The following is a 26,693-nucleotide window of genomic DNA, read 5'->3' on the forward strand; positions in this document are numbered from 1 at the left end:
GCACTGCCCTGATCCACAGCTCTGCTTTCACGCTCACCTGCAAGCCACACAGGCAGCTTCACCTCTGAACTGCTGCCAGCAAGCCAAGACAACCACACACTGAAAGCACAGTTTACTGGCACACGTAACAAAGCATTTCATCCAGGAACACTCAGCCCTCCTGCCCAGAGCCCTGCACTGCTGTGTGCCCCAGCTGCTCCTTCAGCACCCACCTGCCTTCCAGGCATCCTCTGCTGCCCAGGACACTGCTCTGCCACTGCCACTGAGAATTAAATCTCTTTTTTCAGAACCAGAGATATTTTCTATGCCAATGAGAGCGATTTCTCCTTAGTGGCTTTTCCATCTCAATATAAGAGTCAGCCAGAAGCTGCAGCTCTCTCACATTTGCACCGACTGCTATTAGAAATGCAGGTCTCGGTTTCCATTTTTTCCTGAAATATTTATATGCCTGAAAATCGTGTTGTAAACTCACGTTTCCAATATTTCAGCAGTATCCAGGAGTGTTTGTTTACTCCAACATTTCTTCTTTGTGCCCCACAGGCGTGGAGCCCCCATTTCTCTTAAAACATTTAATGCAATTAGGCTCTGACTGCCATTATAGAATTGCACCAGCTGGCAAAAGCCGGATCCAAGCTGGGAAATGAGACACAGTGGAGCACACAGTGGATCTGTGAAGCATGAGCTTGCAAATCAGGGCAGGAAAGAAGAAAAGAACTCTGCACAGCCCTACCTCCCAATTAGCATCTCTTTTGAGAGGTCTTGGAGATGTCTCTGCTTAAGCAAGTCTTTACAGCACAGAAATCTCACTGGTATTAAAGAAGCTCTCACAAGGAAGTAAAGGCCAAGAAGAGTTCCATGTAGGTAACAACAGACTTTTTTTCTAATAATAGCATTCAATAGCATTCTAGATGCTCTTCAAAAAAAAAAAAGTCCATAAGCAATTAAATGTGCGGTGTTGTGTATAAAGACTAAGGGCTCACTTCCCCTCCCTATCACTTTCTGGCAACCCCATGTACTTGTATTGGTGTTCAGACCCCCAGCTGCAGCACAGACTGTGCCATACACTGCAGTAACTCCAGCACGGCCTCTCCAGCTCCCTCCATTGCACTGCCCTTCAGTGCAGCCACCACCACACTGCTGATATGGGAAGCTTTCCTCCCACAGCCCCAACAATCTTTAGAAGAACACAGATGAAACACCTTGAAAGCAAGAGCACGAGTTAAGACAGCTGCCACAACAAGAAGTCAGGACTGGAGCTTCTCTACAATAACTGGACCCACGTGTTGCTGAGTAATGCTGGGAGATATTTACATTTGTGCAATTGCTCAGTGATCACAGTCTCTCACAGCACCCCGGTTTCAGTGCTGCTTTCCAGGCCACACCTAAGGGAACTGAACTCCAGAAGAAAAAAAAAGGCTGAGTGCAGTGCTTTCCATTGACTCGTCCACAATTAGGTACCTACTGTACCAATTTAGAGCTCAGCAAGAACAAGCATTATTCAGGCACTCCTAAAAGAGCTAGCTGAACCCCAAGCATCATATTATAGATTAGGAGACACCTCTGTCCTGAGTCACTCGTTTTCAGAGCACATGCATGACCCAAAACCAGAAGGAGAAAGAAAAGGGTTCTGATGCCCTGAGTGTGAATCACCGCTGCTCTATGCAGCACCCTTTTGTGTGGGCTGAGTTAAGAGAGATGAAACTGCTGCTTACGGTACCAGAATATTCCCATTAAAAGTACACTGAGTTTAAATGATAGCAACACAACGTAGCTGTGAGTGGCAGTGAGCACCGAGTACTTTGCACTCTAACTGGCTGCTTAAGATATCTTCAAGTACTTCACAGGCAGCGGGCCAGGCTTGTGTAGCAACTGTTGAATATTCAGCAACAGTTTGCTCTATAGGAGCACCTGCTGCCCAGAGATCCGAGGCCACTTCATGGGAACTAATGAATTCCCTTCCTTCAGAGAGCCAATTGTGCGGCTGCATTGCAGACAGATGAGCAGGCACAGTCTGCCTTCCCACAGCCACCCCAAACAGAAGCAGGAGCCAGCGATTCCCATGCACTGCTTCTGATCTGTGGGGCAGGAGGAGGCACCAATGCCCAGTGGGCACGGCAAGACGGCTCAGCCCTGCCTGCAGCAACCCGGCTGGGCTTATCCCAGGTTGGAAGCAATCCATAAAGCAGGCACACAGCGCAGCTGGGAGCTGTAACTCGGCTGACAGGCTGTGTGACACACGCACATCAATATGTTCACGCTGAAGAGCAGTCCCACTTAAAATTCACTCCCACCACAGCCTAATCACCAGCACCGCTGACACTTCCACAGCTTCAAAGTATTCCAGAGGGAACAAGGAAGGCAAGATGATCCGAGTCTCACCATGCGCAACACACTCAGCAGGAGCCAGCACCACCACAGACATCATCTGAACAAGGTCCCTCAGAAGGATCCTGCCCCTGACCCATGCCATCAGAAAGCTGAACCCACCAGCAGCAGGAGAGATGCAAGCCTGGGGTCCCTGCAGCCTGCTCTTCCATTCCTTCCCAGCAGAAGTGGGAAGGGAAGAGGTGCACACGGCAGCATGCCAGGCTTGGGGGGGTCTCAGATAAAATAGTACTCACTGTTGCACACCCACACGGAGGAAATGCAGGCACACACCTTTCTTCAAGCAGCCACTGCACTCAAGTTGTCTCCTAATTCCTGGGTGATCAAGAAGGGTGTGAAGCATTTCTAACCGATGCGTTCTAGAAACACACCACTCCCATATAAACATCAGTACGTTTACACCATGTGAGCTGTAAACTTTTTAAAGCACGTGTTCTTCGCTCAAAATATTTTCCAGTTGTCAGACAGGTATAGAGATGTCCACCTACCGTTTGTTCTGAGCTAATAGGAGGGAACTGTCAGAGGAAGACACAGAAGCGCTGCCCAGGAGAAGGAAGGAACTCATGGCTGCAGGTCCTGCCATGCCTCGCAGCCTTCAGACAGCTTCCCAGGGCAGCATGGAGGGCAGAGGCAGTGCAAACTGCTTCCATCTCCTGCTGCAGCACGGGAAGGGCACCATGTTTCTCCAAATAGCTGAGAGTTTAAAATCTCCAAGGGTTCAAGATAACTGTGCAGAGTGTTTTTACTAAGCTATTCAAATAAGAAGCTATTTCAGGGCCACAAATTAGGTTGCTCAATGCAATGGCTTCCTCCGATTGTGTAGTTACTCAAGTCTAACACTTGAAGCTCCATTTAAGGCAAACCCTTGCACATCCCTGCTGCAGCCACTTAGGAGCAAGTTTATCCCTGAGATCCAAATGCTACCACCAGGGCAGCATGCTGGAAAGCCCCAAGGCAGGGGCAAATTCTGGATGTGTTGCAGCGTGCTGCAAGCAGATGCTTCATATATAACATTTGCACCTCACACAAATGTAAGATTCAAGGACAGCAGGTTTGGATGAAGAGCCCAAGTCTCAGCCTCTGGGCTGCTGATGCTGAACCACTTGAGCAGAGGTTCTGAAAGGCTGCTCTGTGTGCTGGCAGGGAGCTGATGTGCCTTTTCCAAGGAGGAATCTCAGGCTGGAGCCAGCCTGGGAGCAGCAGGAGCAGGAATGTTTACAGTCCGCTACCTGTCACTGTAATTGGCCGTAATGGACATGCCAGACCTCATCACGCACAGGGGCCAGATTCAAACACTCCTTTTCACAGGTCATCGCTTATGCTCTGGAAGCTTTAACATTAAAAGACTTTAGCAGACAGCTAATTTGATCCTCTAAAGAAACCAATAAAAAGAAAGGCTCCTTCCCAGCACTTTGAAGCTGCATCTCATCACTCCCCGGGCTGCTTCCCACTGCTGAGCTATTGTATGCTCACCAGTTGTCACTGCAGGCTCAAAACAGGGAGCAATCCTTTGCAGGAGTAGAAAACATCCCAGCCTGCAGCTTTAGGATGGGGTCAGCACATCAGCCAGAGTTCAGGATAAAAGCCACCATGGCCATTTGGCACCCTGTTCCAATACCCATCAGGGTCACTCCTAGTCTGGATGGCGGGACAGCTTCCATTCCCTTCCACATATCCATCAAAAGAAGTGCCAAGTGGCCTCATGCTGGCTTGCTGTTAAGGATGTCACAAGTACCAATTAAAAACTCCTACGGTAATCACTCCTCTAAATACAGGAACAAAACCTAATCACCTGAAGAAGCATCTGTAACATCTTGGGCACAAAATGCTATTGGCTGTGCAAGCTGCCAGCCCCCTGGTGCCACAGCCACCCAGCACAGCCTGCAGCAGTGTTCCTGCACCCACTGACCGGGGGCAGGGTGCTCTAGAGAGGCAGCAGGAGTTGAAACACATTCAGCTCAGCATCACCTCTGCACAAAGCAGCACCAGCCCTTGGTTTGAAGGGCACGGGTATACAGCAAAAATCCGTGTTTGTGGTATCTGCCCCAAAAGCTCCCCATAGCAGGTAAGGTGTGACGGCCTCCTGAAAAGCTGTGGCCTTGAGATGAGATGATCTCATCACAAAGCAATGATGAGAGGACAGAGAATGTCACTCTGATTTGAGACACCGTGTCCTGGGTCTGACACTTGGGTCTGCCCTGATCCACATGCTGTTTTAGTGCCAGCACAGCTACCAGTAGGACAAAGCCAACAGCAGCATTTATCAGCACATTGGCAGGGACAGCCAGTGACAAAATTACAGAGGCTGCTGTGCCCTGAGCACCACATGGCCAACCACAGGCCAGTGTCACAACAGCCCTCACTGACATGCAGGAAGCACAGAGCTGCAGCTCTCAGCCTGGACACACAGTATGGACCAGCCTGCAGACCAGGGTCTGAGCAGAGTTCTGTCTGCGTTATTTCGAAACAGCTCTGCATGTGAACACTTGTACTGTGTGAAAGAGAGCAGGAGGCTGCTCACAAAGAAGTGTCTTTATTTTAAGCCTCTTAATACAAGCACAGCCCAAGCACTCACTTTGTACTTCGGTTTAATTACCCATGTCCGTGAGTTACAGGATACCCTTCCCAGCCACTGTTTGCTGCTGAGGAGGCAGCTGAGCCTATGCCATAGCTTGTTTTCCTTGACAAGCCTCAAGGTCACCTAGTTGGGTGCTGGATAAACAGCAAAACCTTGCATCATGCCTGCAAGGTGCTGCGGGCACAGAGCTCTGCACACAGCACTGGGCTGTGGGGAGGGAAAAGTCATCCAGGAACAGCAGTGAGCAGAGTGAGGAGCAGCACGAAGCATGCTGTCACACAGTGACAATTCTGCCATGTCTAAGCTCTTAGCAGCAGCCCTGGTCAAGCTCCTTTTCCACAGGGAGTTGGGGAACTTCAGCACGTACTTCTATATTACTTTAAGTGACCTCCAGGAAATAAAAGCACCTAAAGATAAATAAAGGAAACAAGACTTCTGCCTCATACCATGTATTTCTGTCTTCCTACCCAAGAGGGATAGATTACACTACAGTCTATAGAGATGAGGAACAGGAGTGATTTCAGATCCCAAGGGGTGGAGAAACATCCCAAGCTTCCATAGCACACAAAGAAATCCAGCCACGCTTGATAATAAGTAGTTTATGCTGGCAAACAGAGGGAAAGCATTAAGGATGTGGCTTTGCTCTAGTTTACATGGAAGCACTTCCCAGAGCTCATTGGTCAGCCTGAAAACAGACAAGCCGAAAAAACGAGTTCTCTTTATGCTCAGGAAACACCGCAGTAGTGCTGAAGTGCAGATCTTTGTGAGCAGGACGAGCTCCAGGACCTCAGCAGCCCTTCAGCAGCTGAGCAAACCAAAGGCTGAGGAGCTGCAGGAAGAACTGGAATTGCAACCTTCACGCAGCAAAGCTTGCGAGTTCTGAACTTGGACAGTTTTCAGCCTCCCCATCTGTGTCTGAAAGGATTGGTTTGTTTTATTGTTATTGAAAGACTCAAATTCCTAGAACAAAGTGAATAAACTGTATTTGTAGATGGGCTTCCCTTTACAAGTTCTTTAAGTCTGCTAAGCAGACCAAGTGCTCAAAACATGACAAAGACAAGTTAAGATCCCGGTGAACTTGGGCACATTCAGCAGGCTGCTTTCTCACTTACACGATAAAATTAAAAACAACCCACCATGGTTTGTTGTGGAGTTTGCAGCCATGCACAAGCAGGAGATATTTCTATCCTTGAATCCACACAGACAAAACAAACAGGGATTGAGCAGAAAATGTTTGTAATAACATTCATCTGCACACCAAAAATGAGATTCCAAGCAGAGTCACATCCAAAGACGCCCTGCAGCCCTACAGCTGCAGCACTGTGCCCCAAGCATGGTTATGCTGGCAGAAAGTGCTTACAGAGTGCACCTTATGTTCAGTGCAGTCTTCAACCTAAAAGACTGTAGGATGACCAACAGGAATTCAATTATTATGCTACACTTCAGAATTTAAGGGGTCAGCTGCCCAAACACAGTGAGTGAGCACTTGGACTCTGAAGCCCAGCTAACAGCACAGCAACCCCCAGGAGTTTTACAGTCACGTAGAACATTTCACTAGAACACCACATCCGAAACACTGAAAGAGTGGATAAAGGTGTGCTCCCGCAGGGAACCATGCTGGTTAATCAATAACTAAGGCAAAGCTGTTCCATTCCTCCACTGTGCTGGAAGGGAAGCGTTCAGCCCTGCAGCTTCTGCATATGGCTGAGATTCCCCCACAAGGCTGGGCCATCTGCACAGCTTCCCAGGGGCAGCCATCATCCGCTGCAACTCTTCAGTTGCAAAGTTAAAGGACATCAACTGAAAGGAGTTATAAAGCTGCTTAAAGCCTACCACATCCAGCAACGGGAACAGCTCAGGCTCCTCTCTGTTCGGGCAGTCACTACCAAACAGCTATGAGAAATTCCACCATTCCTCCCATCGCATGAACAACACTTCACGATACCAAATGTCTGGTGGCAACACCACACTGCTCCCCCAAGCCCAGGAACCTGAAGGGCCGTTGGTAGAAAGTCCTCTGCATCGCTGGTGAGACCACACTTCATTTCTTCTCATCGACAGCCAAGAAACCATTAGGGAAAAGCAACCCGGCCCCAACTGGCAGAGCAATCCCATACCGGGCAGGAGCGGGACCATACTTAACGGGAGCAGCAACAGTAATACACCAAACGGGACTGCAAGATCCACATTATGCTGGCACAGGGGCTCGAACACAGGTAGCACAAAGCCCACACCGCGAGGCTTCTTCCAGATCAAGCTGCCGGTGCCCGCAGAGCCGCTAAGCTCGTACACCTGCCGGAGGAACGATCGCCATCGCAGCACGGCAGAGCCGCCACCCCGAGCCCAGCGCCGGCACCGCAGACACCGCCGGTACTCGCAGGGCCGCCCATCGCGGGGACCCCGCGGCGCAGCACCGCGCGGCTCCGCCCAGCAGTGCCGGGGAGGCGGCCGCGGGGCTCGCACACGAGGGCTGCGGCTCCGGACCACGCGGGCTGCCGGCCGCCTACGATCCGCAGACGGGTGTTTTCCCGGCCGTACCACCGGCAGCCCGGCGTTCCAAACGCTCCGCTCGCGCTCGGCACCATCGCACCAAGGACGCGACAGATAACCACGCACCCCGCGCGGGCGCTCCCCTCCCGCAGAGCCTCTCCCGAGGACGGCCTCCCCCTACCCTCACGGAGCCGGCACGGGGCTCGAGGCGGCCCCGCGGCACCGCCGTCTCCTCACTCACCCGCCCGATCCGAGCCGCCGCCCGCATCTGTCCGTGCCGCACGGAGGTGCCGAGGTGAGGCGCCGTAGCGCCGCCCACCCCGCGCAGGGCGGCCCCGCTCCGCTCCGCGGCAACAGTTGGCGGCGCGCGCCCCGCCCCGCGGTTGCTAAGCGACGCGGGGGGTCCGGCGTCACTGCGCGGCACCGGGCTGCCGTGACGTCACAGCGCGGGGGCTGCGCCTTTCTCGCCTTTTTTCACTCTATTTTTTTTTTCCCCCCTTTTCTGGTTTTTGTTTTGTTTTCTTCCATTTCAGCGGTTGACTTTTCCCGTGACGAATCGTTCTCGAATTTGTTCCCCAGCGCCCTGCCGCAAGGAGCTGGAGCTGAAACGTGCATTAGCGAGGCTGATTAATAATGAAGATAATGGCATCGCCGGGATGCACGGACTGAAACCCACGTCTCAATTATCTCGTGAGAACCGGCATCTGCAATCGGGGCCTCCCACGCCACTCTCTGTGTCGGTATTTTGCACAGACCCTTCTGCACATCACACTTGCTCTGATCTTCACCTCGTCTCCTCTCGTCTGATTTTGGAGTGCTTCCCTTGAAGCAAACACAATGAGAACGGCGTGAATTACTGCGGCGTTATGATGAATCACATTTACTAATGCAGCACCGACCAAAAACAAGCCCTCATTAGGCCGATAGCTGCAGGAATGCACAGCCTGTGTCGCAGAGATCTCAGTCAGAACGGGCGAAGACTCCGAGAAAGAGAAGAGGTGGCAGTGCAAGTGCAGCAGGAAGGCTGTCCTGTGGGCAGCCCGTTCCTATGGTGTGTGGGGAAGTCAGCAGGGGTAAGGAAGTTGGGGTACAGAGAAGCAGCTGGATGCAGATTGAGGCAGAGCTCCCTGCCCTCCCCACGCTGCACACCTGGCACGATGGGGTCGGTGCACAGCTCCAGCAGCACGGATCGATGCTGCGCACACAGCAGGCTCAGCTCCAGCCCTGCTCCCGCTTCCAAAAACAAAGCCCCAAGTGCCTGCAGAGTCTTGCTCCAGCAAGTCAGGAAGCAGCTCTTTAGGCTGTATGCTGTGGGTCAGACCATGGGGGGCTGCTCTCCCTGTGATCCCCATTAACATTAATAAGAGCAGAGTTCTTGCTGGTGCGCTGCCATCCCGGCTGTGGCAGGCAGGCAGCAGATCAAACAGTACGGGTCGTGCTGAGGGCTCACAGCAGCAGGGAAAGCACTGGAGGCAGGACAGGGCTGGCTGAGGGCCCATTAGCATCAATTCCTTGGGCCTGTAACAAAGTTGGACATAACTACTGCATGCAATTACAGTATAAAGATGTTTTGGGGGGGTATTCCATCGGTCTCTCTAGAGACAAGCTGCTTGCAACCTCTTTGCTATCGGTAGGCTGCACTGTGGCTGCCTAATGAGGCTGTGGAGAGGTTCTGGTTCTTTGCAAAAACCTGTGGATAAGAAGTCAAGAGGAGGCCAGATAGCAGAGCTGCAGAGGTAACCCCTCCAAAATGGGGATTGTTGCTGTCTGTATCATTAGGCTGTTCAGATCAAGCTCTGAAGGTGCCTCATAACAGCAGCTGTTAATCCACATTAAAGCACCTTTGTCAAAAGCATTACAAAATATGCCAGGCACACAATCTGTTCTATTCAGCTTTTGTTAAAAGGCCCAGAAATAAAAAATGAAATAAAACAACAAACTACAAGATAGAACTTAAGGGAAAAAAACATACTCTGTGCTTTAGAGATGGGCCAGAAGTATGCAGAACGAAGGCATGGATTTGTGCACCTCACTCAGAAGAGCTCTAAGCTCAGAAAGGAAAGTGTGAGCAGGATGCAAGTACCTCTGAGCTAAAACCAAGGTGGAGCCAAGCAGCTCCACGTCACACCAGAAAGGTGTAATCACCCTTAGACAGCTGTCTTTGAAGTGGGAAAATAACTGCTCCTCTGAGGCTGGAGGTTTATTGGCTGTTTCAGCCAAGCAAACAGACGAGCCCTGGTCACATGGAGGGCAGTGGGTTCGGACGCGGGACGTGGTGCTCTGCTCCTCACAGTCTGTGCAACACAGGCTGCTAGACAAAGTGCACAGCTTTCAGAAGTTTCAGCTCTAAGCATGTCTTAGTGACAAGTTTTTAAGTTTTTGGCCCATACTCTGCGCAGTAGAATCTTTAAGAGAAAAGAATTAGCTGGCCTGGACAGGAATAATTCATGCTTGCCATGCCATAGCATGCCTTACAAGGCACACGGCTAACAGCAAGGCTGCAGAACAGAGCAACCTAAAGCCATGCAACACCTGTACTGAGCTCATGGGTGCAACTGCCCTTCAGTGCTATTGCTTGTTTGCATTAATGCATCCCTTCAGTCACACAACCACATGCCGTTTCCCACTGGTCTGGATTCATTCAGGAAACGGGTTGGATGGCGTTCAATTTATCTGCAACTATTCAATATCTGCTTTAGTCTCCTTGATCAAAGTGTAGCTTCATGTCTTATTTACGGCTACTACTAACAGCCTGCTCTGCAGACAGAACTCTTTATTTCCCCCCAAGCTCTTTCTGTGGTGTTCATCACTCTGACATCTGAGTGCTTTGCAAAGATTAATTCATCTTCATAAAGCCTCTTCAAAATGAGAGAAGATGCTATTCCCATTTTGCAGATCAGGAGCTGCTGCATAGACAGATTGAGGTCAAACATATCCACTCACGATCGGTCCTAATATGAAATGTCTCAGATCTAATCTTTTTAAGATATCTTCAAATACAACACCAAAACAGAAATCTCCTGTTTGTATGTTAAACTGGAGTTGTGGCTGACTTCTTGTGGAGCCTGGCAGTACAAGGATGGGAGATGTGTGGGAGCTCTACATGCTGGCCACCAGAAAGAAGGACAAAAACTTTCCAAACGTCCAGAAACACTGGAAGCCATGTGAATATAGAAGACTTTATGAGCCCTCAGGAAAGCAGCAAAACGTTTCATGTAAAACTGTGCACGCAGGGATTTTTCTCTGCAGTTTGTAACACAGGACTGAATCCCAAGAGCACAGTTTAAGGTAAGAGAATTGCAGGTTCTCTGCATTTCTTGGGATCTGGCCAAGCACGAACAAATACAGAAAGCTTTGTAGTGCAAGAGACCACCCTGGGAAGTGAGGCTTTTGTTTTATTAGTGCCTTAAAAGCATCTGTGGATCAAATGTGCCACTATCACTTTACACCATGAAAATACTGCCCGGGGACTCTCTAGACTCATCTTTACAAACACTGATACCTCTTTGTCAGTTTTAATAAAAGGCAGCTACAAAAACAAAGTGGGCCATGTGGTCTCAATGAAGCGAAGACTGTGGCAATCAATAACAGAAACAATCTGCACTTACTTGCTGGGAGAATTTGCTTTTAGCTGCAACATCTATAAAACAAGACATCATTCAAGACCTCCCTTCGATTTTTCTAGGGACAATGAGCTCACTGTGCCCAGAGCACATCTGTGCTTATAGACATTTTCAAATCCAGGACAGTGTTTAGACTGATAACATGACCATGCAATGTATGAGATGTGAATTGCTCCATTTCCTATTACTTCGCCTTTCTGTGAGCTGTGGCACTCACTGCAGCCCCTGTCTTTCCGTTCTTGCTACATTCCCAGCTCTTCACTTCACCAAATGAGGAACCAGATGTTTTTAGTTCCTTCTGTCCAAGAAGTACAACAACATTTGGAAGCAGAACTGGCAGCAGGAACTGGCTTGTCAGGATAAGTGTGCTTCAGTAATTAATGCTAATAAAATATCCAAGTTATGGCTGCTGCAAACCTGTCTGCTTCATAGAATCATAGAACTGCTCAGGTTGGAACAGACCTTAAAGATCATCGAGTCCAACCGCAACCTAACCACACTACCCAACTCTAACAACCCTCTGCTAAATCACATCCTTAGTTTCAGTATCGTGGTTCATAGGGTAAGTCAGGAATGGCCTCAGCCACACTATCCAGAAACAGAACTGTCATTCTCTGGTAAGGCTAAAAAATAGCAACCACCAGCATATTAACAAACGGATGGAAAAAAATTTGCTTTCTCCATGTAATGCCTACTAAGCATTTCAGAGGCTCGGTTGGATACTGTGCACACAAGTCCAATCTCGGTAAGAACATACAGATTTTAATTTGAAAGTCACACATGGACAGTCTTATCAGCTGAAACACGAATTGTATTCCAACCTGAACGACTCAATACAGACATCAAAACAATCCAATTTCCAGCCTGGGCCACCCCCAGCACATCGCTCTATCTCTGCGATTTGTGTTCCCATTCACCCCTGTTGGCATTCATATTGATATCCAGCAAGGCACCGACTCTCCTCAGCTCTGCTTTGTAGCAGGAACAGACAGGAAGCCAATTTTCTGCAGCACCAGAGGGTGACAACTCAATATTTTGCACAGCATTTCATCCTGGTGAATTTTCACCTCGAAGTAAGATGAGATGGAGTAAGATGATGATCTCATGGTTTCCCTAAGAGATGGAGCTTAGAGCCACTGCTGTGTTGTTTTTTGTTTGGTTGTTTTCTCCTCAACTCACAGAGGCACTGTAAGGAGAGGAACAATAGCAAGAAGGAAAGAAAACAAGATTTTTGCCATGGTGAAAGTAGTGCTTTTGAACACAAAAACACGCGGACAAACCTTCTGTGCCAAACCTTGCAACTAGAGCCATGTCCTCTTCCTCTGTGCCATGCTTGCTCAGCCACCAGATCTCAGACCCCATTCTCAGTACTTTATTCCAAAATAAATCAAGGCGCTGCCCAGAGCCGAAGCTCCTGAGTACACAGCACAGTACTGTGACATGGAGCAGCAGGAAACCAGGAGCTAAGTCACTACAGGTCAGTGATCACTGAGAGAGCGAGCAGCAAAGGAGTTTATTTGGAAACCCAGCATCTCAGAACAGTTGATTTTCCTCACTCTTCCAGCTGCTTCACCTTACCAGACAGATACACCAGTACAGCGTTACCTGTTCCACCAAGATTTGGAAGCTAAACCCTCCTGAATGTATTGCCCAGGTGAATGGGATTAGTGGGACTTGCTCCCCAGGTATTTCTACAGCACAGGTAATACATAAGAAAAGACATAAAACTCAGTCCAAATACCACATCAAGCTGCTCCACAAGCGCTGTGGGAAACAGGCCATCTGATACAGAGACAAGAAAGCAACCCAGGTTGTCCTTGTCCAGGGATTCCGTGCTCTGCCCTTTGCTCGGGCTCAGCCAACTAGAGCCAGAGCCTCACTCGGGACACAAAGATCCCAGACCACAAGACATAAAAACATTTCTGTGCACTGATTGCCTCCTCACAATAACCTCATTATCACAGCTGTCAGTCACTGGGACAAGCCGGCCACTAGCATGGGAACTACTGATAAGAGGTGCTCGCCCTCGAATGCTTCTGCTGTCTGCAACAAGGCAGGTCCTGGCAGCGCTACGCTGCGCTCTGCCCCCGCCAGCGCACAGATGGGGCACAGAGAGCATCCCTCAGCCTGGTGTCCAAACTGCCACTTGCATGGTGCTGAGGACGTTCACACCATCATCTAGATTTGTGTCCCACAGCTATGGCATCTTGTGATCAGACTGAAAAACCTAAAGGCTGTTTCCCTTACAGATCTTCCAGTGCATAATTCTTGTATCTCCTCGCTAGCCCCCTGAAAAAGCAGCAATCCAGGAGCTGTGAGTTATCAATCACTCACTGCGTATGTGACCTCTACTTCATGCCCCCCACTCCAGATAATGGGGGGCTGTGCTCCTAACATGGTGATGTACAGCCTGATTTGTTGCTCATATTTGTTGCTCAGACAGTGCTGTAGCAAAGAGAATTTGGTCCCGAGTTATTGAGCTGGACTGTGAAGCGATTTTAAGAAAATCCAGAGAAACTCTGTCACCATTTAAAATCAGCTGGAACACCTCTTCCAAGGCAGAGGTGTTTAAATCTTACAGAGGACACTGAACATCCAATGCCTGAATCAGAAACTGTAACAGATGGACTCAGAGGGCTTTTTTTAATTACGGCTATTAATAAGTGCGAATGCTCACAATGACAAATGCAATTTATTTTTAGTTTCTGCTGGGAAATTAGCCTGGGCTTCTCCAGCCCTTTTGGTCAGACTGCCTGCTTTGGCACAGAAGCACCATGCCCTGTCTGACCCCCTGCACGGTGTCTGTCCTGCCGCCTTGTTTCACTCCTCTCCCAGCTCATGCAAATATTCTTCTAACCAGAACAGTCTAAAGAGCGCAGTTTAGTTAATCTGGAATTATTCACAGTGTAATTCAACTCTGAATTGGATAGATTAACCCAAGAGTTGGTGAGATAAGGAAGTTTCTGGCTCCATAGCCACAAAGATATTATGAACAGAGATGTCTTTACTAAAATCATTTCTTCTGCAGTTATTTTTCAAAGTCAAAGTGGCAGCAGCAAGGAGGGAGGATGTGGCCACATGAATCCATCAACACCAAAGCGACCTCGCTGTGAATCCTAGCAGCAAGAAACACGAGGATTTTGAATCTGATTCTCATGGCCATTTCACTAGGTTACAAATGCAGTCTTAAACATTCCCAAAAGATCACTGTGGTAAATACAAACTGTGATAACAACTGATGTAAAATGGGGCTATTGTTTGTACTTCACTGGAAGCAGTCAGGATTTCATCCTGCAGTTTGTGGTTTCTTCTGGGATCTTTGCAGTAGTTTTTGCATATATTACAAGTTTATTCCAATAAAGGCTCTTTTTTTGAGACTGAGAGAACCAGAAGGGACGTGGGGAGACCTGGGTTATTGCACTTGCATGTCACAAGGAACATAAACCAGGCTTCATTACTATTCATAGGACAACTTGCTTTGCTAATACATTGACATGGGATTCTCTCCAAGAAGCGGGTCTCAGTCAGAGAAACAACTAATTCTGTTACAGGCTGCATGGTGCATTTTGCTTGTTAAGGTTTTCTGGAGAGGTTTCGTTGGGTTTTCTTTGTTTTCAGGTAGGGCACTATGATTTACCAAGTCAGCCACCACTGGGGCTGTGCCGAAGCACCTTGCTAGGATGGATGCTGCACAGCACTAGAACTGTTTGCAACCAGGAAATATTGTCGTTGTGTGTTTGGTTTTGCTCCTTCCTTTTCCCTGGGTGCTATGGGGAGAGAGCATTTCACGTGATTAATTTCCTGCTGTGGCAGAGAGGATGTGCTCCGTTCTTCAGCTGTGTTTTTGCTCACTGGGGCTCAGACAAATGACTGAGCTGTGGGCAGTGATCTGCAGCAGTGCAGCACTGCTCTGAGCAGAGTGCAACAGCTCTGCCAGGACCGGCTGTCTTTCCCTCCTGAGTGATAGCAGCATTTTATCATTAAATCATAATAAGGTACATCACAGAACTCCTCAGCTGAAACTTATTTTTTATCTGCTGCTTCTAGGAAAAGCAATGATCCTTTGATATCCAAATACACTTCAGCAGATACAGGCAGCACCCTGCAATAAATCAGTGAGCATTTCTACCAAAGCCCAGGTTCAAACCTACTGACATCAATAACAGACCTTCCTTTGACTTATGAGACATTTTGTGTCAGTCAGTCTGTTGTCTTTCATACAATCATAGAATGGCCTTGGTTGGAAGGGACCTTAAAGATCACTGAGCTCCAATGCCTGCCATGGGCCGGGATTCTGCCACAAACACCCATGCAAAGTGTCCCCCCAGTGCCAGCCCACCCCGCCTGCTGGGCAGCCCTGCCTTCTGCCTGCAGATGGAATCAGGACATCTGACATTTCCCACTTTTTGGTTACAGATATCCACTTCTTGCTTACAGTGACCAGCACCTCTTATGGAATTACTCCTGAGGGTCTAACTGAACTTGTTTGTAGGGAAAAATAACACCTTATGGCAACTCAATGAGATCCACCAGCCTAGCAACCGCAAAATCTGGGACAACCAGGCTTCAGATTAGGCTTGTTTCATGCAACCTGCAGTACTCTGAGGTGTCAGCACACTGCTGGCCTCACTTGGCTGGGCTCACAGAAGGTGGGCACCGTGCCCCAGCCGTGGCTCCCATTGCCTGCTGGCAGCAGGACACCAAGCTCAGAGCCACAGCGCTGCCAGGGGAGCAGCCCAAGCTGCAGAAGGCTGCATGTGAGAGATGTCTTTTCTTGAAAATATCTCTATTAATAAAACAGTAGGGAATGTAGAAATGCAGAGTTATCTCAGAGTAAAAGGTTTCTTTTGGAGCTCCCTGAGGAGGCAGAAGCAGCTTGTTACGGAGCTAACATGTCTTTTATGGCCACAGCCACATGAATAAGAAATATTTCAGTGTGAGGAGCAGTTAAGAGAGGCACAAAGCAGGAAAGCCAGGCAAGCAGAACAAGTGGCTTTGAGTAACAAAACCTGCAGCCATTGGAAAACCTCCTGAAAGGTTTTGAGTCTGAAACAATCCATGACCTAATTAGGTGGCACTGTTACTGGAGAATACAGGAAGGAACAGAAAGGAAGGATGAGGAGATGAAGAGGAGACACAGAGAGGCCCAAACACACAGCTGGCAGCCCAGGCAAGGGCTGCCCAAGGTGATGCTCAGTGAACGAACACAAGTGCACTCAGCAGGGCACAGACAAGGAGAGTCTTGCCCCATTGCCCCATGCTTGTGCACAGCCTCCTCCATTACTAAAATATAACATTTTCATCTAAGTGGGAGAAGTGGGTTGGGAAACCTAACTAGCCTTTGGGGAACAAGTATGGCAGCAAACTAGGGCAAAATACTGTAAGGATGTCATCTGCATCTTACAGCTGGGAGAATGGCCAGCCCAGCCCCCTGCTGTGCCTGCAAGCCCTGCAGTGAGCACATACTCCTACAAGCATGCTTCTATTGAAGATGTGCTGCAGTCTGTGCACGTCTCGGCCAAGAAATGTTTCAGCCAGGAGTGCGTGCATACCTGCAGTGCGAGCTGCCTGAGCCAACGGCATGCAGAAAGGCCCATGCTCCAATCACAAGCACATCATGGCACTACTGAAGGCTGGGCACTCTCTTTGAAAGTGGCAGCTACAGTGCACAGGAAAACCAGCTTTTTTCCCTGATGTCATACAAATGCAGGCGGCTCAATCAACAGTACAACCACAAAAGTCATCTTTCTTCTGGGTTGAGGTAACCTCTGTAGGGCTGGTGTTTCTGCAGTCACTTTACCCACATTAAATGCAAGCACAAATGCTTCAGAAAGCAGAAAAGTTCAGGGGGAACAGAGTGCACTGCTTGTTTGAGTTCTGCATGAGAAATTAGGAAGTACAGCCTAGCTCAGCTAAGATCTCATGTTTGAAACAACACCTCTGTACTACGGTTTCTGTCCTGGGTGCAAAAGGGGCTCAGCACCCTCCGCAGTGCCGGGCTGCCCTGTTGCATCAGCAGTGCAGGAAGGGATGTGCAGAGCCCATCAAAGGCAGGGATGGCTCTGGGAGGCTGCCCCAGCCCTCTCCTACAGGCAGCTCTGCTGTAGGCAGCACACACACACAATGAAAAGAAAAAGCTGACAAAGGGAGAAGGGTTGGGCTCAGCTTTCCCACTCTGCAAGATCTGCTAAGACTCATCTCCTTCAATCTCCCCCCTTCCCATTAATGGCTAGTTGGAGCAGTTTCACGCTGACTGAAAGCAGAATTCTGTGTATTTTAGCTTTGTCTTTTAGCATGATTTACTGCCCTGATCTACAACTTCCTTAACAAAAAAAAAAACCTCTGGGGAAGACAATTAATCATTTCTTAAAGCTATACTTACTGAGAAGGGCTGTGGAAATCTCCGTAGGATACCGCAGGGTCTCCAGTCTGTAAGCAATAGCCGCGTTTCTCCCTTGCCTTAGCTCAAAGGGACATGAAGCCAGAGCTGGAACTGCACTGTGCGGTGCAGATGAGGCTCTCACAGTGCATCGTTGCCAAGAAACCCAGGGCAGACTGCAAAGCCTGTGCTCTCGCCGGGCTCAGGCATTCCTCCTGGAGCTTTCAGCCTGAGCAGCCAGCACGGCGGGCACAGCAGGGCTGGGAACAGCACTGCTCCCCTTGGTGCAGGTACAGCTCAGCTTCCACACAGTGCTTCCAGTTTGAAATACTGCTTGTGTAGCAAATCATTTTCTATCTGGAACTGGAAGTAGCTACTTTTGTCTTACTTGTGAAACAAAACAAATGCGGTTCCTCCCACTCTGCTCTTAGCCAGACAGAGCAGATCGCAGAAGCGATGGCAGGACTGAAGTGTGTCTTCAGCTTTGCTGCCCAAGTCTGCAGTAGAATCAGTTATTTCTGAATAACTCAAAGAATCTGTCATGCCAAAATTTCACGACCTGCAGTTGAACAATTCCTGCCGTCTGGAAATACAGAGAATTCACACAACCTGCTGCTGCATGCGATGCAGCAATGCATGTGAATCGCCTTTTGCATTATGGGAACAGATCCTGGGCAGTCAGGTCATGCAGTTCCACATAAATCCCCAGACCCTATCCAAAAGATCTCACAGTCCAAACCCTCTCTGTGGAGAGCAAGAAATAAACAGAAGAAAGGAAGTCACAAGCCTAAAACACAGCCAAAGCCAAACCTCACTCTGAAAACATAGTATCTTTCTGCACATCTCAAACCAGTCACAAGGTGACATCTCAGGCTCCTACTCATTGGAATTTCTTGTTTTCTTCAGAAAGCTTTTACTGTGGCAATGGTTATTCCGTGTCTTAGTGGTGTAAAACACAGCTCATGGCATCCTGCACCAAACCAAAAGAAATGGGCTGGCATCTAAGGATCCCCTTTTCCATTGCTCGTATGTTACAGCTGGTGCTGAATACACTCCAGCTTTCTCACTAAACACTTATCTTAGTCTCTGCAGGTAAATTGATAAGAATAAAAATGATTACATTCTGGAATTCAGATCGATTTAACAAATGTTTTATACATATATATAAAACACTTTTTTTCCCCTGTGAATCACACTTTGGTAATGACTTCTCATCTCATATTAGAGTAGACAGTGTTTTTCAATATCTTTCGATTTAAAAACGTTCACTGCCCTCTTCTCTCAGTTAATCATAAACCAGCTGAAGTTTATCTTCAGACTGAAACAACATGAGTTCCCATCACAGTGTGTATCCCTTAAGATGCCTACATTTGGGCATCCTCATTCATGACAGAGGTGTACCATCAGACTGCCTCAACATGGTCACTCCTGCAGCAGCTTCACCTAGAGCTGCTGCAAATGACATGACATGAACAATAACTGAAGCCTGTTTAGCTCTGGAACTGCTAACATTCAGATCTGTGCACCACGGGAAATGCGCAGACCCTTAATTTTGTTGATGAGTGCTTCTCAAAGTGGGAGAAGTCGAACAGTTCAAAGATTTGTGTTTTCAGCAGGGATATACTTTAATCTTCTTTCCTCCCAGAGTTACCATCCTGTGCCTGTAAGTAATTTAAAATGAACTCCTCATACAAATCCATGTGTGCATCATGTGTAATGTGGCTAAAGTACGAGTTAAATGCACTTTCCCAGCAGGGCTTCTGTTCCTGATTTCAAACAGCAGTGATGTAAAGGAAGGTGGCAGGCAGAAGGAGGGAATCCTGGCTTCCCTCTTGCAGGGTTTTCTTGCAGGAACTTTTTACAAGTTATTCTCCAGATGATTTGCATTTACCCTTACAGACTATTTTTAGCTGCTTTTCTTTCAGCACGTATTCTTGGAGAGCCTCTGCTATTTATGCGGTCTCTGCTTCCCTGCAGAGCAGCTCCATGCAGCTGGGTGCTGAGGCCTTGCATGCCTTTCCTGCTGTGCACAGTGCACAAGGAAGCCCATCAGCCTCCTGAGGTCACAAGCAGCAGCCTTTGTCACCATGAAGATAGGCAGTGGAAAGAAAACAAGCCAGGGGATAGCAAACATACTCCATGTCCTTAGAGTGTTTGCAGGGCCATTTGGGATGGGCGAAGGTCTGATGGTCTGGACACATCTCAATAGATAACGTGAAGCTGGTGGTGCAGACAGGCTGTAAATACATACAAGGCAGTGGGGTGCAGCTGAGAGCTGAAAAGCATGAGAAAATCGCTGCAATTCTGGTAAATCTGACCCCAAGTTGTGACGTTAGGGTCACACAGTTTTCCCAGCTTCAAAAAATGGGAGGAATTAACTTGACATTGTGTCCATGGGCAGCATCAAGGCAGGCGTGTGTACCCTGGCACTGAGGATTAGTTGTACAGCTTTGACACAGACCCTGTGGGACATGGTCAACAACAGCCCCAAACACCTACATAACATTACCAGCCCCACGAGCAGCAGAGAGCTTTGTGTCAGGCTACACTGCTTTCTTTCACATATGGGAATAGCGTCACTGTAAATATAAATAATAAAGCCACAGAAATTAGGGCCTGTCTTGTTTTAACTATACCCACACAAAAGCCTATTGTTATGAACCATAAGAGTTTAGTGTTGAGGTACCTGCCTGTCTTCCAAAATTTTCTAACAAGTCTAAATTTGTAGACTGGGACTCATACACACACACAGTGCATGCACACAGCACAGACATTGGGATACTTAATTAAAACAGAAGCAGATTAGCTAGCAAAAGAGTGAAAGCACACTTAAGGTACAAATAAGAAGTAAGCTTTGAAGAAAAACTGCAGTTTTTATCTGTGCAGTCTTCCCTGGCTTACACATAAATCTCCCCTTACCAAGGAGAGATTCAGCATGCTCCAGTATGTATCATTGCCTTTTAAGATTCCACAAGTATGGCCCAAGCTTGTTGGCTCATAATGTGCTAGGTTAGTAAGAGCTCCTAGGGAGCCAACATATGGGTGTACTTAGGAACACATTAACAGCTCCAGTAGAGCAACTACGTCCATTACATTGAGCAGTGGAGCTGTACTCTTTTCCTGTTGCCAATCCTGCAATAATTAGGGCTGCGGTGTGGTTCAGCAGCCTAAAAGAACTGGCAGACCAAATTAATCCCACGAGTGATTCAAGGAAGACAGAGGAGTTACACCAAGAGTCATGGCCCACCGTATTTCTTTCCTTGAAGCTCTCCTTTGGAAATATTAGCTATTTGGAGGCTGAATTCTGGGCTACTGAATGGCAATTGGACAGCTACATGGGAAATAATTACCTGATTACAAGATGATTCATTAGTATTCTGTCAAGATTATCCTGGCATCTAGGGAATACACTGCATTTCTTCTTCGTTCCTTACAAGATGATGACAGCAGCATAAAGCACTTCTGTCCCAAATCCCCACAGAAAGGAATAGCAAAAGAGCACAGGCAGCAGTGCTCAGTACCCAGGGGTCTAATGAAGGCAGAAAAATGCAGGGCAGACTGACACAGCCCAGTCCTGTGATGACATGTCAAAACCAGACAAGGAAACAACTTCACAAACAGCAAGAACCAGGTGAGATCCTACCCACACTATCCTCAAATACACCAAATGAACCACTCAACCACGAACTCACAGTCCTACACGGGGAGAGAAACAGTTTCTGGCAGCCCATGCATTGCAGCATAAGCATGCACTTTGTGACCATCAGCTCCACATCAAGCATTGCAATAAGGCATAGAAGCCTGACTGGAGGATAACAGCACATGTACCTCTGGCTCCTTAGACACCAGCAAAAAGCAGGAAGGCTGATACGGAGGGGAGAGGCAAGATGTACAGTGCTAGCTCCTAACAGCTTGCAGCCTGACCTCATTAGTTGAACAGGACTGTTTGTACAAAGGTGTAGCAAATTTGTAATGGCTCTCTTGATTGCTTTTATAAAGTAGAAGTAGATTTGAGACCTACAAATCTTTCTAGGCTTCACAAATAAGTGTAGGTGAGCAAGAAAGGAATCAGCCTTCAGCAGCATCAGAACTCTCCTCTTCTCCTTGGTCAAGGCACAGCATCCTGCTTTGCACTTTGCCTTTCGTTCAGGCAGGCTCTGCAGAGCTAGGGAACAAGAAAAAGCTTTCTAGAAAGTTATCAGCCCATGAAATTTAGTATTCAGCTCCACCTACGTGCATAAGTGCACTGCTGAATTTTACATGTGCTCACATACAAAAGCTGGGCCAGCAGACAAGGCACCAGCTGAGACAAAGGCACAGGTCCCCGCGTGGTGACCGGTGTCTCCCATGACCTCAGAGGCATACAGTCACCTGGCTCCTCTGCAAAGCAGCCTCACTCTCCCACCTCTGACTTGGGCCTTAGCACTGCAGAGCTCAATTCGTGTTCTGCAAACTTGGGATGAATAACAATTTTCCAGCTTCCAGAGACGCCATGAGTTGAATTCATTAGAGCCCATGAAGCGCTTTGATAGTATAATAATAGAATAGGTATTGTAGATTCTATGCTAATTCCTTCATCTACATATCTGTGGCTGCCTCCTCCAGGAGTTTAACAGATATATAGCATGCAGAATAAACACCTCAGAAGTAACAAGCCTCAGTACAAAGTTTGCAGATCACCTGCATATCTTGCCACTGGTGAATGGTCACCCTAAAGCTGCCTCTCTGGGACTACTGAGAGCAGCCTCTCATGAGATGATGGAAAATCAGTGCACAGAGCCCACGAATTCCGCTGCTTTGCACATGCTTTGCACTTTTAAAAATCACCCACTGACAAAGACCATGCTGACCACATCTCTGGGATGGAGATGTGTGGCCTCTTGGCTCTTTCTCTCCTTCTGCGTGGTGGAGTCATTAGGGCTCTTCTGCTGGGCCATGTCCTGTCAAATCCTTAATTCCAGATGAAGCAAAGTGCTCAGCTGCCCAACACCTTTGGAAGCAGCAGGAACTGACCCCTATGCATGTTGGCACGCAGAGCCTCCAGCTGTCACCTCCCTGGGAACACAGCCTTGCAGCTCTGATGCTGAGCACCCTGCAGTGAACTTTGCCTCTGTGCTACCCCTCTGCCAGACAGCTCCTGGTTAATGAGTCTGTGTGAGCCCAACCGGCTCTAGACAGTATTTTCAAATGTGACACTATGAAGGGAAAAAAAAGAAATAGGTCGAGGTGATTATGCAGAGTGACTAATGATTGCTGCATGCTAAGCTGATATGTGATGTCTGCCTATGTTTTCAAAGGTGCATAATAATATGTCCTTGTCTGACCTGTGGTTTTGCTGACACTTTTCCTGAGTTAATGTCATCTCAAAAATGCCCATTAGGCTGGAAGCTTGAACACCCACAGTGAATGATGCCAGCAGAGTGGAAGGGCTAACAAACTTCACAGAACTCCTATGCTGAGGACATGTCTGTGGCTCTCAGGCACGAGGCTTTAATGCAGACTGATCCTGGAGCTAGGGAGGAAGAGAAGAGGAGGCTGTTCTGCTTGGCATTCCTAGGCAGGAGAGCACTGCCAGCCTGCCTGCCATCCAAACAGCCAGAACAGGTATAATTGTGCTGAACCTGGACTTCCCTGGCCAACAAACAATGCAGCAGGCTGAGTTGCAAAAAACAGCCTTTCATTTATCTCACAGTTCTTTCAGGGACAAGGGTGTAAATACAATCCTCGAGAAATCTTCTTGACAGGTGCAGACATACCTGGAAAAGCATAACCTCTGGTTCAGCCTATCTGTGAGGAGGATCTGAACCACATTCTGCCTCAGGTGACAGAGGTAAGCCATCACATATGAGCTGCTGGGCCTGATATGGAGAGGGAATGACAGGGGCAGATCTGCTTAGAAGGCAGGACACCTTCTTCAACGTGCACCAGCAGTGCATTGCCATGGCAAGAGCAGTCTGTGAGCCAGCAACAGGGAGCAGCACACAGGGCCCTGCAGTGCTGCTCCAGGCTCCCTGCCTCAGCCCCAAGGTGCTGCTCCGAAGTTGACAGTGATCAATTTTTGCCCCATTGTTAGATCTCTGCAGTCACAGGCAGAGAAGAATATTTTTGCACAAGCTCCTTGATTTACCTCAACTAACGTGACAGGAATACTTCTCCCACTTTTTTTTTAACAATTGCTTTTTAAAAAAAAAGAAAGCTTGCCTGAGCCAACAGCCTGATTGTTCCCTACATGCATTTGTCTCCCAACTGAAAAAATCTCGTCTGCTCATCCTCTATCTTTCATCCTAATTAAATAGTAATGTGAAGTAATCAGCGGCATTGTCAGTGGCTCTGGTGCTGCACAGACACTTTTGAATATACAACATTAAAAGGAAACAAAACCAGATCTTCCCCAGCAGCTGCAGCAGGACCAGCTGTGTAGGCAGAAACAGCCCTGCAACACAGGTGAAGCTGCACTGACCCAGGGAGAACCTCTTGGGCTGCAGGACAGCCATGATTCAAGTCCCAGCAGCTTGCAAAGTGAAGAGAGGTGGGAGATTTAAATTGGTTGGAGGAGCAGAGTTGTCCTGGTGCTCTCCTATGGAAGGACTGACACCATGCTGTCACTAAAGCTGCCCTAGCTACCTGTAGGGGCTTGTAAGCATCACGCACGCAAAGATAAGAATGAACCCAGACTTTGTCAGTATGACTGGAGGGAATGGCCTCAAGCTGTGCCAGGGGAGGATCAGGTCAGAAATTAGGAAACAGTTCTTCAAAAGAGTGGTCAGGTGCTAGAACAGGCTGCCCTGGGAGGTGGCCGAGTCCCTGTACCTGGAGGCATTCAAGAATCGTTCAGACATGGTACTGAGGGACATGGTACAGCGGGCAATGCTGGCGGATGGTTGGACTGGATGAGCTTGGAAATCTTTTCCAACCCTGGTGATTCTATGATTCTATGACTGTAGTGCTGGCAAAAGGCCTGGGGCTGTGCACTGATGCAGGTGAGATAGGTCAGGCACGGACACCCTGCCTCCAACCCCACAGTTTCACATTTCTGCACAGATCTGTGACAGATTTCATCCCCACTATGAGAACCCTTCCTGTGCTGTATGCACTGTGGCTTCCTTACCACTTCAGGACAGAGGAAACTACCTCTAGTTACCTTTCAGTTTCTGCTTCTGTAATCCAGTCAAATTAAAATACTGAAGAGCTCTTAAACACTGATCTCTGCCCTCAGTGCTCGGTTCTCCCTTCTTATTAATTACACTTAATACAGAAGCATTCAGATGCTTCAGAAAAGAGCTCCTGTTAGGCAGAGTTATCAGCAGGGGGGAAGCTCTGGGACCCCACGTCATCTGTGAAGCAGCTACAGATGGCAAATTACCATAGGAAATAGAAATGCCTATGGGTCCATGTGGTTCTTGTTACCACCAGCTCTTGGGGAAGTGGTGTGAGTGTGAAGGCAGCCCCAAACTGCTGGAGCTGGAATCAAACCAAACATGAACATTTTGGTCTTGTAAGTATCAATAAGAAGAGTTTCTTCCCTTTCTTATGTCTTCATTCTAAAATGAAGAGGCCCTGTTCTCCTACAGGAGAGGCAACATCCCACATGAATGGCACTGTACAAATGCAATCCAGGAAAATCCTCTCTTCCTGTACAGGTTTTTGATCTGAAGAGATTATATGAGCTAGAGGAAATGTGTGCCACCCAGCAGCACAGCAAGTGATGCCCTTGCTCTAAGTCAGGAAACATCTGAGAATTTTGTTCTTGGGGAAAAAACAGCCGTTTTTACTAATTGTAAAGAAAGTGACCCAGGACTTTCCCCAGCCCTAGGATTTGTTTCACAAAGCCCAAATCAGTGCTGCCAAAGCACACCTCCCTGCCTGGCAGGGCACGTCCTGTGGCACTCGAGTCCAAAGACTTTCCCCTTCAAGTACTACAACACAACATGGGACGTTTCCTGGTAGCAACATTTTGCTTTTGTGCAGTAATCTGCACAAGAAAAAAAAAGAGAAATCTTACTCAGAATTCCTTTACAGGTGAAGAGATTTATCAGACAACAGGTGAGAGCTCTGAATTCACTGCACAACACTCCCTTTGATGGTGCCTCAGTAATATCTCACTGTTGGCTTTGTGATAAGACAGCCAGAAAGGTTTCGTGTGAAGTTTCTAAAGACTGCAGAAATACAACACAGCAATTCACTCTTTCACTTACTGACAGCTTCACAGATGAGAAACCTGTGGCAGCTCCCAGAGCTGGTGACTCAGAAAGGAACGGCTGTTATCTTCATGCTGGGGAGTTCAGAGGTAAACAAATGTTTATGAAAGCCAACTTTATCTATTAGTCTCACACAGTGCCACGCATTGCTCATATCAGACCTCACAGACGCAGTGAAATCCTGACTTCATTCATTATTTAGGTCTTCCTCCTCCCTTTTCCACAGGATTAAAAGCAACTCACAAATCTTTCTTTGGAAACATCTGTACAGGTTCATTTTAAAAATAAAGGAGCACCAAAGTATCTGACCAACAGTTCTTAATGGTTCCTCAACATGCCCTGTTTCCCACCCTTCCCTGGCCTCCTGTGAGCACTCCTTGGGGCACAGCAGCCATGTGGTCCATCTCGAGACAGAAGGCACTTGCCCCAGTTACCCCAACAAATCTTCCTCAATGAGGTTAACCTTCAAGGACACGGTAATGAAAAACTGATGGGAGCAACAAAGTGCAATAAGCCTTTGAACTTGCACGTGCCAGCAAGAAATATGGAACAGTTACTGTTAAAGGAAGCTTCTTGTGGGGGCTAGGCAAAAACACTTGAGGTTCTGTCTCTTGCTCTGCAGCTGGGAAATGATGGGAGCACATTCGGTCTGTATCAATTTAAAAGTTCCACCAATTTTAAATAAGGTTAGGATTTCTATACAGTGTTATGAATGTATTTCTACAATGGGCAAGAAAGTTTACCTAAATATAGCACTATTTTACCAAAATAGCTGGATAAAGCTGTACAGGACATGGGTTAGCTGTCCTCTGACAACCAGGAACAAAACAAACTCTTTTGCAAAGACAAATTGCTTGTTATCACAGCCCTATTGACAAAGGCTGGGAAAAGCTCCAAGGAATCAGCCTTTTCAATATACATTTTTATAACCTTACTGTATCTATCGATGCCTTTCCTTTCCAAACACTTCCCAGCCCTGCTGGTCGGAGAGCAGGCTGCCAGGTTTGTGCTGTCAGCCCCGAACACTCCTTATTTGCATC

The 26,693-nt window shown here is 47.9% G+C and overlaps 1 protein-coding gene across 7 annotated transcripts in view; it reads right to left on the reverse strand.

Annotated features, from left to right (window-relative positions):
- RAB11FIP4 (RAB11 family interacting protein 4) overlaps positions 1-26,693 on the reverse strand; it is a 90,934-nt gene that overhangs the window by 20,332 nt on the left and 43,909 nt on the right. Inside the window, exon 1 of one of the 7 annotated variants that reach the window (XM_052688379.1) lies at positions 17,459-17,772. The exons of 5 other annotated variants lie outside the window; for them this stretch is intronic. Coding sequence is in view for 1 of the 2 variants with exons in the window: in XM_052688375.1 (XP_052544335.1) it covers positions 7,695-7,721 (27 nt within the window). In the remaining variant the exon portion in view is untranslated. Of the gene's footprint in view, positions 1-7,694; positions 7,816-17,458; positions 17,773-26,693 lie in introns of those variants that run through there. One more of the 7 variants, XM_052688375.1, reaches the window with a different exon arrangement.

The sequence above is a fragment of the Tympanuchus pallidicinctus genome, unplaced genomic scaffold (genome assembly GCF_026119805.1).
Source record: "Tympanuchus pallidicinctus isolate F22 unplaced genomic scaffold, pur_lepc_1.0 scaffold23, whole genome shotgun sequence".
NCBI classification, from domain to species: domain Eukaryota; kingdom Metazoa; phylum Chordata; class Aves; order Galliformes; family Phasianidae; genus Tympanuchus; species Tympanuchus pallidicinctus.